The sequence below is a fragment of the Eublepharis macularius genome, chromosome 2 (genome assembly GCF_028583425.1).
Source record: "Eublepharis macularius isolate TG4126 chromosome 2, MPM_Emac_v1.0, whole genome shotgun sequence".
Taxonomy (NCBI): domain Eukaryota; kingdom Metazoa; phylum Chordata; class Lepidosauria; order Squamata; family Eublepharidae; genus Eublepharis; species Eublepharis macularius.
Genome location: NC_072791.1, coordinates 211355302 through 211372431, shown reverse-complemented (window position 1 = coordinate 211372431; position 17130 = coordinate 211355302). Strand labels below are relative to the sequence as shown.

General features: G+C 40.6%; 1 protein-coding gene across 1 annotated transcript in view; it reads right to left on the bottom strand.

Annotated features, from left to right (window-relative positions):
• The window catches only part of KANSL1L (KAT8 regulatory NSL complex subunit 1 like), a 55387-nt gene that overhangs the window by 22745 nt on the left and 15512 nt on the right, over positions 1-17130 (bottom strand). The window contains exons 4-6 of the mRNA XM_054972871.1: positions 16166-16287; positions 14299-14503; positions 868-1012 (exon numbers count right to left, since the gene is read on the bottom strand). Of these exons, the coding sequence (XP_054828846.1) occupies positions 868-1012; positions 14299-14503; positions 16166-16287 (472 nt within the window). The remainder of the gene's footprint in view (positions 1-867; positions 1013-14298; positions 14504-16165; positions 16288-17130) is intronic.

Here is a 17130-nt window from a genome sequence, read left to right as displayed (position 1 = left end):
TTCTCAAAGAAAACAGAAACAGCACAGACTCTGGTGACCCCGGTTGGGGTAAGGATATACAGGTGTTTGAAGCTGTTCACACATCACACATTTAAGAAACACCAATGTAAAACCAGCATACCTGTTGTATCTGTGTTTGCCACGTTATATACACAGGGCTAAATAGCACACAACATTTTTTATATGTGCCTGAGATGTTTTCTGTATATACATTAAAACGTGAAGTCCACAAACTTCTGCTTGTATTTATCAGGGAAATGTGACTGACTCTGCCTCATCTGACTTTGCTGCCATATAATGTGTGAAATAACCCTTAATGTGAATATTATTTATTCAGAATTCAGAGACTTCAGCAAGCCACCTCATCCTAACAGGAAGTCTGCCATATTGAATTATGCTGAAGGCCATATTCTAAATTTCCATAGGCTGCTTCACTGACAAACTCTCTTTCATACATGGACCAACCATGCATACAAGAGCCAACTTTCTGATGTCTCTTCCTTTTTTCCCATCTGCCAGTGAATCTAGGATCAAAGTGCAGCAACCATTTTCTGTTTTAGAACAAGATGTGGGTCCAGTAGCACCTTAAAGACCAACTAGATTTTGAGGGTATGAGCTTTTTAGAGTCAAAGGAGCTCTTCTACTACAGACCAACAAGGCTACCCACCTGAAACCATTTTCTGTGTGGATTATACATAAGGAAAGTTCAACAAATCAAATAAATGCTATCTTCTGCAACTCATTTTGTAATATTTTCCTTACACTATTTAAAGATTTCTTAAATATTATTTCACTGTTTCAAAACATTATCAGTGCCACAACCTATTATTAAGTAAAGATCCTATATATAGCAAGGACTCCCTTTACCTGATGGGAATGATAAGATAGGATGGAATGAAGAGTCAAGTTCTAACATAAACTGCTTGCTGAGGCGTTCGTAACTGTTCCAAGTGCAGGCTGGGACCACCTGGTCTGCGTTAGAATGAAGCAAAGCATCTCTCAATGGCATAGCCTGCAAGAAGTCGTATAGTTCATTTAAAACCAGACTAGACAGACAGACAGAAGAGGAAAACATATTTTATTTTCACATATAAAATCTGGTAATATGGTCAAGGGAACAAGTCTCATCTTTCATCACATCCTTTCTTGGTCTCAACTGAGCTACAGGAACTTCTGTTAGTTAAGATTTTAAAAACTATTTACCTCAGAACGGGAAGAAATGTTTACCAAACCATCAGGAGAAAAGTAGCACGATGGCTGCCAAGGCTACAGCAAGTGGCTGAAGCTTTAGTTTTCTAATTTTAAGCATACAGAAGTCTTTTTCAATCACTTGCCTCAAGTGCTGCAGAAAAATCAGCAAACACACTTAGTATGTACTGTTATTTCCAAAGACTCTCTTACCCTTCTCTGCAATTGAGTCCAGTATTTTAAGTAAAGTGACAAGTTCATACATTAATTTCACATATAAATTATGAAGAAAATTGATACGAACCAGTGTGAGAAACTAAATTTAGGTTTAATCGGCTAGCCTTAAAGCATAATTACCTGGCCTTAATGATTATCGTAGTGTAATACATTCTAAATTAAATATTAAAGACTATACTAGTAAGCCATGGGAATCGACAGTATCATTCCTCATGCAGTCCAATGCAGATCCTCACTGCATAATCAAAAATATTCTGAGATTCTGGCTTTCAAAACTAGCATACTTAGTGTCATATTATGATTGCATGTACAGAACTGATTTCTCTGATGAACAAGACATGTTGCAATTCAGGAGCAGCAACACAATTCAGAAATAATAATAATGATGGTGATGATAACGATGATAACAACAACAACATTCAATTTATATATCGCTCTTCAGGATGACTTAACACCCACTTAGAGTGGTTTACAAACTATGCCATTATTATCCCCACAACAAAACACCCTGTGAGGTGAGTAGCCAAGCGGAGTAGACAAGGATTGTGTTATTTATACTAACAGCACAAAACTTTCATTATATATCTACTCTCAGGGGAAAAAAAGACACTGGAAACATTTGCTCTAGAGATAAATTAGCACAAACAAGAAACGATCCTGCCATACTTTCTGCCATAGCGTAGCCACCTTCTACAATTCATACCCGATTTACTATGCAGTGCCTGAGCTTTTCCAACTGTTTACCCAAAGCCCCCTCCAAAGATATCTGTTGCCTCAGAAGCAACTTTCTTCAAGAGGCAGGCAGAAGGCAGACTCAAAGGGTACTGGCTGTTCAGAGATTAGGGTTGCCACACTCCAGGCGGGGAACTGGTAATCACTCAGAATTACAACTGTCCTCCAGACTACAGAGACCAGCTCTTCAGAAACCACGGCTGTGTCGGAGGGTGGACTCTATGGTGTTATACTCTGAGGAGGTCCCTCCAGGTTCCACCACCAAATCTCCAGGAATTTCCCCCTCTGGAGCTGGCAATCGTACTAGATACTGAGCAGGGAATCTCCATTTTGGAGGCTGGTGATTCAGATTTTGTTTTTAGTTGAAAGAAAGCTGGAATTTCATGGGTTGAGAGTAAGGCTGGATCTTCTTATCGAAATCAGTACCCCTAGAGAAAATGGCTGCTTTGGAGCGTGGACTATATGGCATAATACCCTACTGAGGTCCCTCCCTTCCTCTCCCCAAGCCCCAGCCTTCCCATGCTCCATCGCCAAAATCTCCAGGAATTTCCTAACCTGGAGCTGGCAACCCTTGCTGAGAGGCCTCTGTATGGAGTGGGGGTCTGAGTCAGTCATAATTCTCCCAGTGAAAGTAATTTTTTTTAAATTTACAAAAAATGTGAGGAGGATTAGTAAGGGATGGGATAACCGAAGTGGAGACAATATCTATATATGGGACAGGGCTGAGGATGGTTGAAGACGGAAACTGAATGTGACAAATTTTGTTAAAAGTATCTCAGTTGGTTTATACTTAACAATGTAGCCCTTAGTTAATACTGCTGATTTACATTTATTACTACTACTGGTATGTAATCCACAACACAAATCCAAAAGTCTTCGTATTGACAGAAATCTACGATGCTTATATTAAAATCTTTAATTTTCAATCAAACATTCAGTAATCTCACTAAAAAAAAGTCAGCCAGTCATTGAGAAAAGGCAATATACTAACTTATTTTGAGGGAGAGGAAGAAATAAAATAGGAGAATAAATTAAGGATCTGGAGAACATGAAAGGAAAATAGTTTTATATACAAGGCATTTATTACAGATGCTGTAAAGAAGCAGGTCAGGTTTATATTACTGGGAAACCTTCACTCATAGATTGATTTGCTGGCTAAAACTGCTGTATGAACAATCTTCTGCTGGCGGCAGTTTTATTCCTGTAGTGAAAACCATGTATTAACTTAGTGAAAATCATAAAACTGATGAGACTGGTATTGTTTTCTGCCTCAGGTTCTTTTATGTTTACAGAAAGAAAACTGCCAGTAGTGATTTGCTTGACTTTGGGGGGCTGTGTTTACCAATGTGTCAATGACTTAAAAGGACAATGTCACATTCTGCCAAAAAAAAAAAGAGCAACTGGGGTGGTCATTTATCACCAATGTAGTTCTTTTTTCAATAGAAACCTGAAACATAAATCCAGTGGCAATGTAATGTAAGTGTCACAGATCCTTTGTTGCGAAGAAGTTTATTGCTACGGATAGACACTGGTTATTTCCAGCCTCACAGCACAGAAACTTTGTCAGCTCATACTGTTACTTTCTCATTAACAACCAAGGAACATCACAGACAAACAGGAAACATTTGACATTTTCAGGGTGAAAAAATCCAAATTTTTTTCACAGAGGTAAAATAGAATATGTCACATCAACATTTACTTGAAACAAAAACTTGAACTAAAAAAAAAAGCAATGGCATTCCTCACAATCACAGCTTTTTCAAATTTCCTGTGCTACAATTCTGTTGCTGCCCCTGGATACATGACAACAGAATCGCTGAATAGAAATAGATGTTGGAGGGAGGAGGGGAAGCTTGCTGTGAAGGGGACAAGAGGCATCTCTGTAACATTTTTTATTCGAATGAAAAAATGTACTACACTAGCTGCGGTTTTAAATGATGTTTGTAAACAGTTTGAATAGTTTGAGAATAAGTGGCTTGAGACAACAAGCAGCCGCTGATACGCTACACATTTTTTAAAAAAAAACGTGAATTACATTATAAGCAAAACTCTTATAAGCTTATATGAAGAAAAAACAGTGACCTTTTAAATGCACGCACATCATGTTCCTTGGTTACCTTTTTTCTGATTCTGTTACTTCATCTTAATTTGACTAGGGCACTGCCTACTATTACATATAAACCAGCCACACCCAGATGTACGTGTTTCATAGTGGGGAAGCCCTGACAGACGATGCCCATGTACCCCTACGAGGTAATTGGTTTAGCCCAGTAGGGCGGAGTTAGTAGCTAGAGCCAGGCAGCTGAGGAAGCAGCTGGTTGCCGGGGAGCTCGGTAACAATTAATGTGCTCTTATCACCTTGAATAAGGTCATCAGAAATCTTGTACATGTACAATCTGACTAAAAGTGGTGTTTGTGTATTGTGTGTGGTTGGTGTTATTACTGGGGAAGTACTGTTCTTGCAGGGCTGTAATTCCCCAAGAAGAGGACAGAAGTCTGGGCTACAGTTGCTTCGAATTGGAAGGATAGTGAAAAAGGACTCTATCACTTGGTAGAATCAGACAAGTTGAATTTACCCTTTTCAAAGATGTTGGTTTAAAGTTTCTGTATGGTACTTATGAGTTTAGTTAAAAAAATAGTTGTATTTAGTTGTTAAAACGTTTTAAACAATTTTCTTCTTAAGTTTGTGTGAAAGTTGCTTACTAAGCACCATAGAACCCATACAAGGAGAAGTTATGCTGAGGTGATTATAAACTGTGTATTGTGTAAAAATAGGGTTGCCAGTCTCCAGGTAGTGGCTGGAGATCTCCCGGAATTACAACTGGTCTCCAGGCCACAGAGATCAGTTCACCTGGAGAAAATGGCTACTTTGGGGGGTGGACTCTATGGAATTATGCCATGCCAAGGTCCTTTCTCTCCCCAAACCCCATTTTCTCCAGGTTTCTCCAGGTTTCACCGCCCAAATCTCCAGGAATTTCCCAACTTGGAGCTGGCAATCCTATGTAAAAACGCTTCTCAACTGAAGAATTTAGTGGCCTTCAAGACTAAAGGAGGAAAAAAAGAATCCATAGTTTAGCTAGTTTCAATACATTGCTTGTTGGATAACCATTCATCATGCCCTGGGTAAAGCTATTTCTGAAAGTATTGCTCCATTCATGGCTATGGTAAATGGCTATGGAGGATAAATTAAGACAGCCAAGATTAATTTTATCTGGAAAATCAGTGTAATTATAGCAGGAGAAGGAAGGAGAAGGGAAGCTATTCAAATAAACCATCACTAAGATTTTCCGATACTACAATTATTTTAGGCTTTGTAAACTATGTAATTGCACGGCTCCTGAAAAAGCAACAGAATGCAAACCATTATTTGGTGACTAGTAAAAATAGTGGCTGGAAACACTGGTAAAAGTTTTACATTGCCAAAGAATACATTTATTTGAAACTTTACAAAAGAAAACCCAGCTATTATTTTTTTTTAAAAGTCAATCTCTCAATTTGCTTATTTTTACTGCATTAAATTCCAGACAGTTGAACTCTGTTCATGTCACATACTGATAACTACAGACAGTTATTTTTCTTTCTGTTGCCAGAATCACAAACTGAAGGAATACTGGATCCAAATTTAGAGGGTTTTTTTCCATCTAGACTATTTTAACCATGTTCCATAAGCAATGTTACCACTGTGCCGGGGGGGGGGGGGGGGAAAGCTCGATGATTTTCTTTGCAATTCTAGGCTAATGTTTGACTAAATGGTATGCTGAATGGGTATCTCACTGGAAATCCCCTTAGTTAGGATACTGGTAAGATGGACTTGTCTGAAAGTGTCCACTTGTGTTGAGTTTGGTGAGTTCTGTTGACAGCATCTGCCCTTGAGTTGTCTGTGCCTGCTATATGTATCGCATGGAGTGACATGTTGTTCCTTATCACCTATTTCCAAATGGTTGTTGCTTTGGAACAGAGAGAGAGACCATTCCCCCTTGCTTGTTCAAGTAATAAGAGTGCCGTGGTGTTGTCTGTCTGGACTTGCACCCTCTTGCTGCGTAGTATACTTGCAAATGAGACAAGGGTGAAATGGAAGGCTCTCAAGCTTTAGCATATTAAAGTGTAATTTATGCTCAGAAGGATCCCATATTCCCTGTATAGATGTGTTATTAGAATGAGCTCCCCGGCCCTGCAGAGATGTATCAGTGGTGATGCTTAATTCCACTAATGAGATACTGAATGGAACACCTGTAGCCAGGTTATCTTTCTCTGTCCACCCCAGCAAAGATCTGACTATGGTTCTTGAAATGGAGAACTTGATGTCCTGGGAGTGCTGAAGAGGGTTGTATTTTCTAATGAACCAGTTTTGGAGAGGCCTCATGTGTAAGCGTGCAAAAGGGACCACAGCTGTGGTAAAGGTCATAAACTTCTGTATCAATGTGATTGGTTGGAATTGTACTGCCATGAACACATGGGCCAAGGAACTCAAAGCCCATACCCTGTCTTCTGGGAGAAAGGCCCTACCCACCAGAGTCTAAGGCACCTATGAAGTATGTACTCTGAACCATGTGAGGCTGATTTTTTCCCCAATTGATAAGCAGTCCTAATTGAGAAATTGTTTGAGTAGTTGTTTTGATATGAGCACATAATTGGAATTCAGAGTGAACTAATGGGAGCCAAGAGGGTTTTTCCCATGTAGGGAGGCTTTAGCTGTCCGCTAGCTTTCTTCATTTGTGTGAGGGAGTCATCTGTCTCTTCAGCATAGAGTAGATGCCCTTCAAAAGGGAAGTCCTCAACCTCTGCTCTTTTTTCTTGTGGTAAGGCTGTAGAGCATAACCAGGCGTGTTGATGTAGCATAACAGCAGAGGCAGTGGATCTCGCTGAGCAGTCTGTAGCATGCTTGCCGGCACTCCTTTGCTGCTTTGCCAAGCGAGTGGCCTTGCCCTGCAGAACTTTGGCAAGAGACTTGCGGTCCTCTGGGATATCCTGCAGATAAGAGGATAAGTGTTCCCATAGAAATAGATTGTAATGAGCTTGGCAGTTAGTGCTGTGGAAGTCTAGTGCTGTCGAGGATTATATTTTTCTGCCCTCTCTATCACCTGGCACCGAATGTGAGCCGTATGTGAATTTTGCCTAGATCACTTCTGCCACCAGTCATGATGGGGTCGAGAGCGTAAATAGGAAACCGCAATCCCGTTGCCTTAATCTATGTAAGTTTTCATTTTTTCTTGAGGTGGCTGGCATTGAGGCAAGCTTCTCCCAGATGCCGTGTGCTAAGTTCAGGAAGTCTTCCACAACCGGGAAAGTGACAAATGCTGGGGTGTCTGAGTAAAGTGCTTGAAGAACCTTACTTTTGGGTTTAGGGGGTCAAAGAGGAGATAGCCCATTTGAGAGCTCTGGCCGTCCAAACCATTTGTTTAGAAAAAAGTCACAAATCCTTATTAGGGGGATGGAGATGCTGTTTCCCCAACTGTCTCATCTGGAGATGGATCTGCCAATGAGAAGGTAATGTCAGAGTGTGAAGCAATGAGTTGGAGAATGCTGCTGAGTTGGAGAATGCTGCTGGATGTGCCTGGAACCAACGGGGCCGACTGTGCAGGCAAATGCCCTTGTGCGGACAAGGAAGATGAGTGTTGCAGGAGTTTTAAGTAGCTCTTGCCAGCCTCCCATCTGGGACAGCTGTGGAATGGAGACGGACAGCCATGGAACCAACTGACTTCGCAGGGTCTGAGGGGCTCACGATGCTTCTGCTGGCGTTGCTTGTCAGAAAGCTACAGAAGGCATCATTACCTAGGGTGGAACTGATGTCTGATCCGTGGTTCCAAGCATTTTCTCTTCTTCTCCTCTGTGTATAGATGGCGTGCGGAGTGGAGATGGTACGCGCAGTACGATGGGGACTCCCTCCTCCTAAACTGACGCTGCCAAACTCTAGGTAAGTATAGCAGTTGGGTGCCTGTCTCTCCTGATATGGAAGGAGGTCGAAGAGGCCTGCTTAGAGTGTTTGCTCTTTGTTTTAGTCTTCTTTGCCTGTGGCTTAGAAGCAGCATGTTCTAAGGTTAAGCTGCCCTTATATAACTGATGATGCTGTTCTGGAGTTGTGACTCTCAGAACTTGCGAGGGTCTTTTGTTTGGGATCGGTGAAATGAAGGCCTATGCTTGGGTGGGTCTGAGGTCGGAACCAAAGGTGGATTGTCAGTTCCAGGAGCAGGCTCTCTCACGGCAGTTGCACTAGCTGCCAGTATTTCTGAGCTAGTTTTTCCAAAGCCTTTTCCCGCTTTGCGTAAACCCGAAGCAGGAAACCTGAAGCGTTTTTGGGTGCTGTCTAGAAGACATAAGGTTAACTGAGCTTTTTCCTTAGCTGTTTCCATATTATTTGTATGAGTGCTTTTCATATTAAGGAGAGGTAGATACAAAAAAGAATGATAAATATGGATTTCTTTAGCTTTAAAAGGCAAGTTATAGGTATGTTTGGCTCCAATCCTAATTGCATATGCATGGTGAGGTGCCTTCAACTTTTAATTTTGTTTTGCAAATCAAACATCTTCTCCTTATATCAAATGATGAAAAATGCTACGATTCATAATAAAACTGCCTAGTGGGTTGTGGGATTACACACAAGGAAATGGTAATGCATATTACTGTTTGGTTTTCCTCATGAATATAGACACATGCCCCTGCTGTTTTTATACTTCAGGAGGAAAAAAAACAATGAGTATCTTATTAAAATCTATTTTCCGAAAAGACTTTAGAATAAAGTACATTCTAGAAGTGATGTAAGAAACACTAGAAATGAATGTAAACAAGTACAATGATAATAAAGCAATTTTAAAAAATACTTGTCATGTTATTAGAGATGTGTATCTACTACGTTGGCTTTGGTCAAGTATCCACTATATTTTCCTTAAAGAAATAAAGACTCCTTATTTGCTGCTCAAGATCACTGGATCAAAGAAGCTTGAAAGAAAAGGAAGAAAAGAGATGTGCAGGAATCCTCTACCAAAGCGGGGGATCCTTAAGCAATATCCCTTGGTTGTTAAAAGGATAATCCCGAAGTATTACTAGGACAGTGAAATATGAAAAACATATTTACTAATGCTTAAGCACCTGCAATACACAATTAAGTAAATTCAATGCTTAGATATATTGCCTATTGTAAAACCAAATGGAGATCAATATATCAATTCAAGAAGGCACATTTAAACAGAAATAAATTATTTTTTCTTGGATGAAGATATCAGAAGTAACCCTTTCATGAGATGGAATTCTTTTGCAGCTTCAGCCGTTGGTTAGGCTTTGGTCCTAGGGTGTTGGGTTTTTTTTAAGGGAAAGCTATTCTTATTATAACATTTTGAGTAAATGAAAACCTGACCAGTGAAATTACATTGAAGTGGGGTATATATCTCCGAGTGTGTTGAGCAGAGTCCTTAATTAGATTACACTTTGGTTCTTTGTGCTATATGTTTGTTGGATGAGGTTCTAATTTTTGTTTTAAAGCTTTTTGTTTTAAAGGTGGAAGTATTTGGATTAACAGCAGAAAGATAAGATTTTTCCAAATTAAATATTTAACTCAATTCAGGTGGTATATAGCCATTTATTCTGGAAAGAATTTTAACTTAAGACAGATTAATTTAAAAGCACTGCTAAAACTTCAAAAAAGAAAGCTAATCTAGTCTGGAACAGCAAAAATGAGGAAAAGAATTACAATATACTATTTCAATTTCCTTGAAACTAAACACTGCCAGCTGTGTAAACTTTCCAGTTAAACAAAAATATATATAAAAATACATAGAGCTATATGGTAACATGTTTCCTCAGAAACAAAAGCTCTACAAAACCTTTATATTCCCATCTCCTTTCCTAAATTACAGAGTGAAGGTAAAACAAGGAACAAGGATGTTAATTTGATATGTAAGATTTTTAACGATTTATTAGTTTCAGGCCTTTGACTTTTCTCCAAATAAAACAGATGAGCTCAGTTATGAAGTATACGCTAAATTCAATGAATTTTTTAAAAAAACCACATAGATATTCTGGACTTCCCTCAAAGACCAAACAGTCAGACAAGTAAAAACAGCTTGCTTTGGAATAAGCTCTTCTTCCAGAGCAAGAAACAGGCAGTCTCACTCTGTTTAAAAAAAATCTCAAAAAGGAGCGATCTTGCTCTTTGATGTCTAGACCTTGCAGTGTCAAACGGTGCCTTCATTCTGACCTGCTTCATAAAAACTGGGTGGAAACTCACCTCATCAACTAGGGCAGTGATGAAGGAGCATTTGAATGCCTTAGACCCCGCCCCCACCCCACACACCCTGGATTATTTCCACCATCTTGTGGCCTTTGTTCATTCCCGTGCCCTGAATAGGATGCCACGGGTGGATAGACGCTGCTGACTGCTGCTGGCTGGGTTGAGAAAGGGCTGCAGAGAAAGAGCCTACCCTGGCCACTGCCTTGTGAGGGAAAAGAAGACTTTTTTTTGCTGTGCTCATTGGCAAAATTGCTCCCATGACAAATAGAGGAAATCATTGGGGAGCCAGCAAAGACCCCATTTCTCCCTGGGATATAAAATGAAACTGCTACTTTCTTGGCCCTGAAAAAGGTCCCATCCCAAAGCCAGCCATTTTCCTACCCTCATAGGCAGAATATATCTATTTATATATATATTCTGTTAAGAGCCTTCCTTCTCTCTAAGGTACTGGGTAATATACATAGTTAGATTTTTTTTAAAAAAAGGTGACAAGAACAAAGAAACAGAATTCCCTAAATATTCCATAATATTCCTTCCAGAGCCAGTGGAAGTTATTCAGCAAGCTTGACAACTGGGACAAACTTCCTAGAACACTTGGTCCTGAGTAGTGAGGGCTGCCAGTCCCGCCCCCAGTGGGGGATCCCTCACTTCCAACCCAAAGCTCCCGCCACCTCTCACCTGGCCCGTGGGGGGTGCGGTGGGGTACGGGAACAGGCTGGAAATTCCAGAGCACACTCTGGAATGCTCCTGTGTTGTGCTGGGAATGACATCATTCCTGGTGCAATGTGGGAGTGATGAATCATGCAAGTTAAGGGCTTGCCAGCAACCTCCCCAACCTCTCATCCCCCACTTTCATCTTGGCGGGGGCCTGGAAAAGTAGTGTTTGGGGTTGCAGTGTCCTTCCTTTCCCTACTGTAGCTGCAAGAGAGATGTGATGAAATTCTCTCTGGGAAGTTCACAGGCTCATTTTCCCCTTGCTTCAGTAGCCAACTTGGCACCCAATACAACCCCCACCACAACATGGGCTATCTGAAATATCGCTTTGTGCATCCTACCCTGGCACAATGCTAGGAGGGGTCTACCACTTCTGGCATGTTATTTTCCAAGCACCATTCATAGCTCTTGGCAGAGTTTTCAGACAAAGGTGAGAGTCATTGGGAAATGTTAATAACAAGATACCAAAACCTCAGGCTCATTTTCTGTAAGCGCAAGTTAGTACTCAGACATTATATTACATTAACAATTAAGAGATTAAAAAGAATCATAAAGCTGATTTAGGAGTGTTGAGCTGGTACACTGACTCTTTCACATGAAGCCTAAGAACTATTTTTAAAAAATTAAAGCTGGGCACAAAAGGATTTTAAGTACATCTTTCAAGTGCTTGAGGCAATACACTTCTAATATTTTGATGGACTTACAAAAGAACAATAGGGGCTTATCAAAACTGACTAGCTTTCAATTACCTTTTCCCCCAGCAATTGTTTATTTTTAAGAGATTAACATTGTGAATTCCAGTACTTCTTATTTTTAGTTATTTCAGTAAAGTCGTACAAAAAAGCTAATCTAAGAAAAATATTAGCAATTGGCGCAATACATACATAAAGAATATTAAAGGATGCTTATATTATATTATAATTAAAATATGTATTAATATTAACATACATTAGGTTACATAAATATGTGCTGTCAAGTTGCAAGTGGCTTATGGCGACCCCAGCAAGGGGCTTTCAAGGCAAGTGAGCAGCAGAGGTGGTTTGCCAGTGCCTTCCTCTGCAGTCTTCCTTGGTGATCCCCCGCCTTGCTTAGCTTCCAAGATCTGACAACTAGGACTATACCATGCAGGCTTTCCTCCCAATAAATTAGGCATCATGAAATATATCATTTGTACTGCCTTGAGCTCCGCAGAGAATGGCTGGATAAAAATCACAGAACTCAAAAACCAGTGGGAGAACATTTTTTATCTTCCAGGATATTCCATTGCTGTCCTCAAACAAAGAAGCTTCAGGGCAGAGCCAGATTACAAGATTGCTGAACTTGCAATCACTTCCAAGGTCAGAAAAATGGACACACACACCCCCGGGGGTGGGGGCTAAAGAGAGGCATAGGATTCTTATCTCACTACAGATGCTAATTTCTGCTCTAATCAAGCTGCATTGCACATTTACAGCTGGCCACCCTTCTTTGCTTCATCCCACCCACTTCCTGACTGGAATATAAAGGCTCAAGGATCTCTGCTCCTCCCTGTACTGACAGAGGGAGCTTCGACTCTTGAAAGTTCATACTCTGAAAATCTTGTTGATCTCTAAGGTGCTACGGGTCTCAAATCCTGCTGCCCTATTGCAGACCAACAGGGTTACCTACGTAAATTACAACTAATCTCCGGACTATAGTGTTCCATCTTCACCGGAGAAAATGGCTGCTTTGGAGGGTGGACTGTATGGCATTATAGCCCACTTAGGTCCCCTCCCCAGGGCTCCACCACCACATCTTTAGGAATTTCCCAACCTGGACTTGACAGCTCTACTGGTTGCTGAAAAGGAGCTGCCAAATTGTATAGGTAACTGTAACAGTTTATGACTAGTAGGTCTTCCCTGATCTGAAATACCTGCCTGGAAGATTTGAATGTGCTAACAGAGGAGCTGTTTTGTCTTACAGTTGAACTGAGATTTTAGACTGTGTTTGTACACTTTCTGAGGTCCGCCTAAGGAGTCCTCTTGCATTGTGAGAAGAGCCACTTAGTTTGGAGGAAGTTTCCTTAGGCCAGAGGAATGGTTTCAGACTTTGCTTAGTGTAGTGATGGGATACAGACCAAGGTATTAAAACTACAAAATACAGAGACAATGATCGGCATCCATCCTTTTTCAAGTGCAAAATCTTAATCCAGGTATTATGGAAAGAAAATTTCTTCAACATGTTTTTAGTACTAATTAAGACTTTAATACAAGCAGTAAACCTTAGGAAAATCTGACAGTTTTTCAGCAGTCTAGCGTGCCAATATCCTAACTTCACAAGGGAATGCAAAGCAGCAACATCATTTCATTCTTTAAAAAGTGTTTTATTTCCACCAACCTTTCCACTATTAGTTTATTTACAGTACAGTCATATAGCTCAGGGCCCCTGCACCTGTGTGAATGCTGAAAACACTTATTTGAAAGCAGCACGTAATACAGCTCAGAAACATCCTAAATGTAAAATAAACTCCTTAAATCCAAACAGCTTCCTTTATTTTTTCTTTTTTCCCCCTGGAATCTAATTATTAGCACGTAAACAGTGCAATCCTAAGCAGTTACTCCAGTCTAGGCCCACTGCAATCAATGGGCTTAGACTCGTTTAACTCTGTTCAGGATTGCACAGAAAGTCTACAATGTTAAGCAAATTAAATACATTATTCGGAGAACCAGAATGAAGCCTGGTGCCAGGTCTCAGCCCCAGTATTCAGGTAACAGTACCTGAATCCTAGGGAAAATTATAAAAAAACACTTGGGGGGAAATGTTCTGATAAGGCAAAAAGCTGTTTTCATTCTTGGAGTCACATAAAAAGCCACACGAATGGATCTGACTGTAATAATTGACCTATTCTCCCTCTTGCATGCCTTCTTCTCTCTTCTACCCTCTTCCCAACCAAAGGGGCAGACCTGAAAGATAATGTAGGGATGCCATCTAAACCCAATAATGTCTTGGACAAAAAGAAACTTAGAACTGCCTTATCTAGGTTTTAAGACAACGACATGCAGACCGCTTATTCCAAAACCAAAGGGTCCTTGGCAGGAATGGTCAGCAATATCACATCAAGGTCCTCACCTTGCATGTGACCAGCATATTTAACCTATTTATTCAGACTACGGTGCCTCATTTAGGATTCTGCAAGATAGGAGTGGGTATATGCTATTTAAGAAACAAGAGGAATATATTTTTACCTGCTGGTTTGAATTGCACACTGTCCTCAGTTTATACAATTTTCTCCTCTGGAAACTCCGAACGGGTCTGGTGCGAGCAGACGTGCTCATCACAAAAACAGACGATGTTTTAAGCCTTGTCTTCTCTTTCCTTCTTCTCTTCAGGTGTTGCTGGTCAACCAGCCAACTTCCAGAAGATGAGATTTCCTCATTACTCTCTGTTCCTCTGAAATGCACCAAATAATGAAAGTTATCGCAGGAAGTCAAGAATGCTCAAAAAACTAACACTTCAGTCACAGAAATCAGCAAAAACAAAGGCACAAATGTAACAATTGGGACTGATCCCCTTTGAGTTTTAACTTATTAATTTTGATACCAGGGGGCTAGTACTTATGCTCAGGAAGGCTTTTTGTGAGCCTTAAAAGTGTTTGTCAACATGTATTTATCGATTTACTTGTTGGTACAGGTGCTTCCTCCTCCTTTAATCAGTTTTAGTGGTCTATCAGCAAAACTCGTAGCCCTAATTCTAACCCTTCCAAACTTGGTTCCATAATTTCTCTATGGAAAAAAAAATCTTAAGAATTCAGGTTTTCAGAGGTACTTTGTCCAAGCACTCATACATATGCCCAAGGAGAACTGTATGGAGAAGTCTCAAGGGGGAGCGGGGTGGAATCAAACCACACCCCCGTAAATTTATTCTAATGATTCAACGATTAACATGGATACCCTCTGGAGTCCTTAAATGTTCACTAAGCCTGACATTTAAAAAAGAGGCATCTCTCGTTTGTTACTAAAGATGTATATCTAAGATAAAAACTGGAGAAATTATAGATAAGAATTAACAGTGCCATCCTAAGCAAAGTTATATCCATTGATTTCTATGGCTTAGGGTGGCATTGCTGGTCTTCTCAAATAAGACGGGGTTGCATTGACCTGTAACTGTTGTTCAAAGAGCATTCTTCTGTGCAGGCACACCACTGAACTGTGCATGTGCAGGCCAGCTACTGAGACAAACGTTCCAAAGCTTTCTAGTGTTTTTAAGAGCATGAGGAGCACTCATCCCTGGGAAACTCTTAAAGGATGACTCAGCCCAATCCCACCTTCCTGAGTAGATATAAATTACCTGCCAACATCTTTTCCACACTGTGACACTGAGAGATCTCTGTCTTTTGGTGCTACACCTCTGAAGATGCCAGTCATAGCTGCTGGTGAAACGTCATGAACTACAACGCCAAGACCACGGCAATACAGCCCGGAAAATACACAACAACCATCATTCTCCGGCCGTTAAAGCCTTCGACAATACATCATCCCTCCCCTGTTCACATGCTGAAGTTTCCCACCGAAAATGACAAGTGATGGGCAAGGGAGTGCATTCAGTTCTCCTTCTGCTACAAGGGAACTCGCAGGATGCATAAAGAGCCCAAGCGGGGAAGGAGAGAGGGAATGTGTGCCTGCACAGACGATCGCTCAGTGAACAACACCGTTTTCATCCTGGAGGTTTCTGTGCAGTCCCACACTGGCAGACTTACAAGCTCTTTGTTTCTAATGTTTAGCATTTTAATTCATTTTAGAGTATTATGTATTGTTTTTCTAACTGTATTCATTTTTAAATATTATTGTACCTCACCTACAATACCAATTTCCTGCTGAAAGCTGACTAACAAACTTCAGTCTTGGTTCATCTGTTATGTTGATTTTTTTCACACCTCTGTGGTATTTACCAATTTTATGACACATGTTGTAAGTCACTATTTTAATGCTCTGGCATTGACATGCAAAGCTTAAAAAAAAGATTAAAAGCACAGTTATGCTGTCATTTTATATTGTATCTCTTCAAACGGGAAAGCTGCTAAATTGCCCTGTGTTGTACCAGAATGTCACCTACCTTAGAGAGATGCCATTGACCAAATCTTTCTGTTTACAGGACTTTGAAGAGAGAGGAGAGGACGTAGGAGAAAGACTGAATGGAGCCATTAGACTGCTGATTATTTCACTCAGCTGAGCACTCTGAAACAGTTTCAAAGGAAAAGGGAAGTCTTTACATCTTAATCCATAGTTAGATAATCATAGGGTTGGAAGGTACCTCTAGGGTCATCTAGTCCAACCCCCTGCACAATGCAGGAAATTCAGTTACCTCCCCACTCCATACAGTGACTCTTACTACATGCGCAGAAGATGGTAAAACATCATCAGGATCTGTAGCCAAACTGGCCTGGGGAAAATTGCTACCTGATCTCAAAGTGGCAATCAGTATTATCCTGGGCATGTAAGAACAGGCCATAGGAACTAAGTACTGATGTAACCCTTCCTGCCCTCCCTCTCATGATCTGTCTAGATTCACAGAATTAGCACTGCTGTCAGATGGCCATCTAGCCTCTGCTTAAAAACCTCCAGAGAAGGGGAGCCCACCACCTCCTGAGGAAGCCTGTTCCACTGAGGGACTGTTCTGTTAGAAAGTTCTTCCTAAAGTTTGGGGCCATACAGACCATCTAGTCCAACCCCCTGCCCAGTGTAGGAACAGCCCAAAGCATCTCTGACAAGTATTCATCCAGCCTCTTCTTGAAAACTGCCAGTGAGGGGTTTTGCCCCATTATTAAAAAAATTTGACCTGCCACATTTCCTACGGAAGAATTGCTCCAAGTATTATTTTCATCTCATTTTGAAATCAAATTCAAAAACTTTTCAAGTACAGGTATGACACTCTATAACACTCTCCCTGCAAAATCTCACTGTCTCCTTCTGTTGCCATCTTCCGCCAGCAGGTGAAGATTTTTTTTTTAAATCAGACATTCCATCAGCAGCCCCTCCTTCTTGCCCTGTGTTTAAGTGTTGTTTTTACCTATGTATATT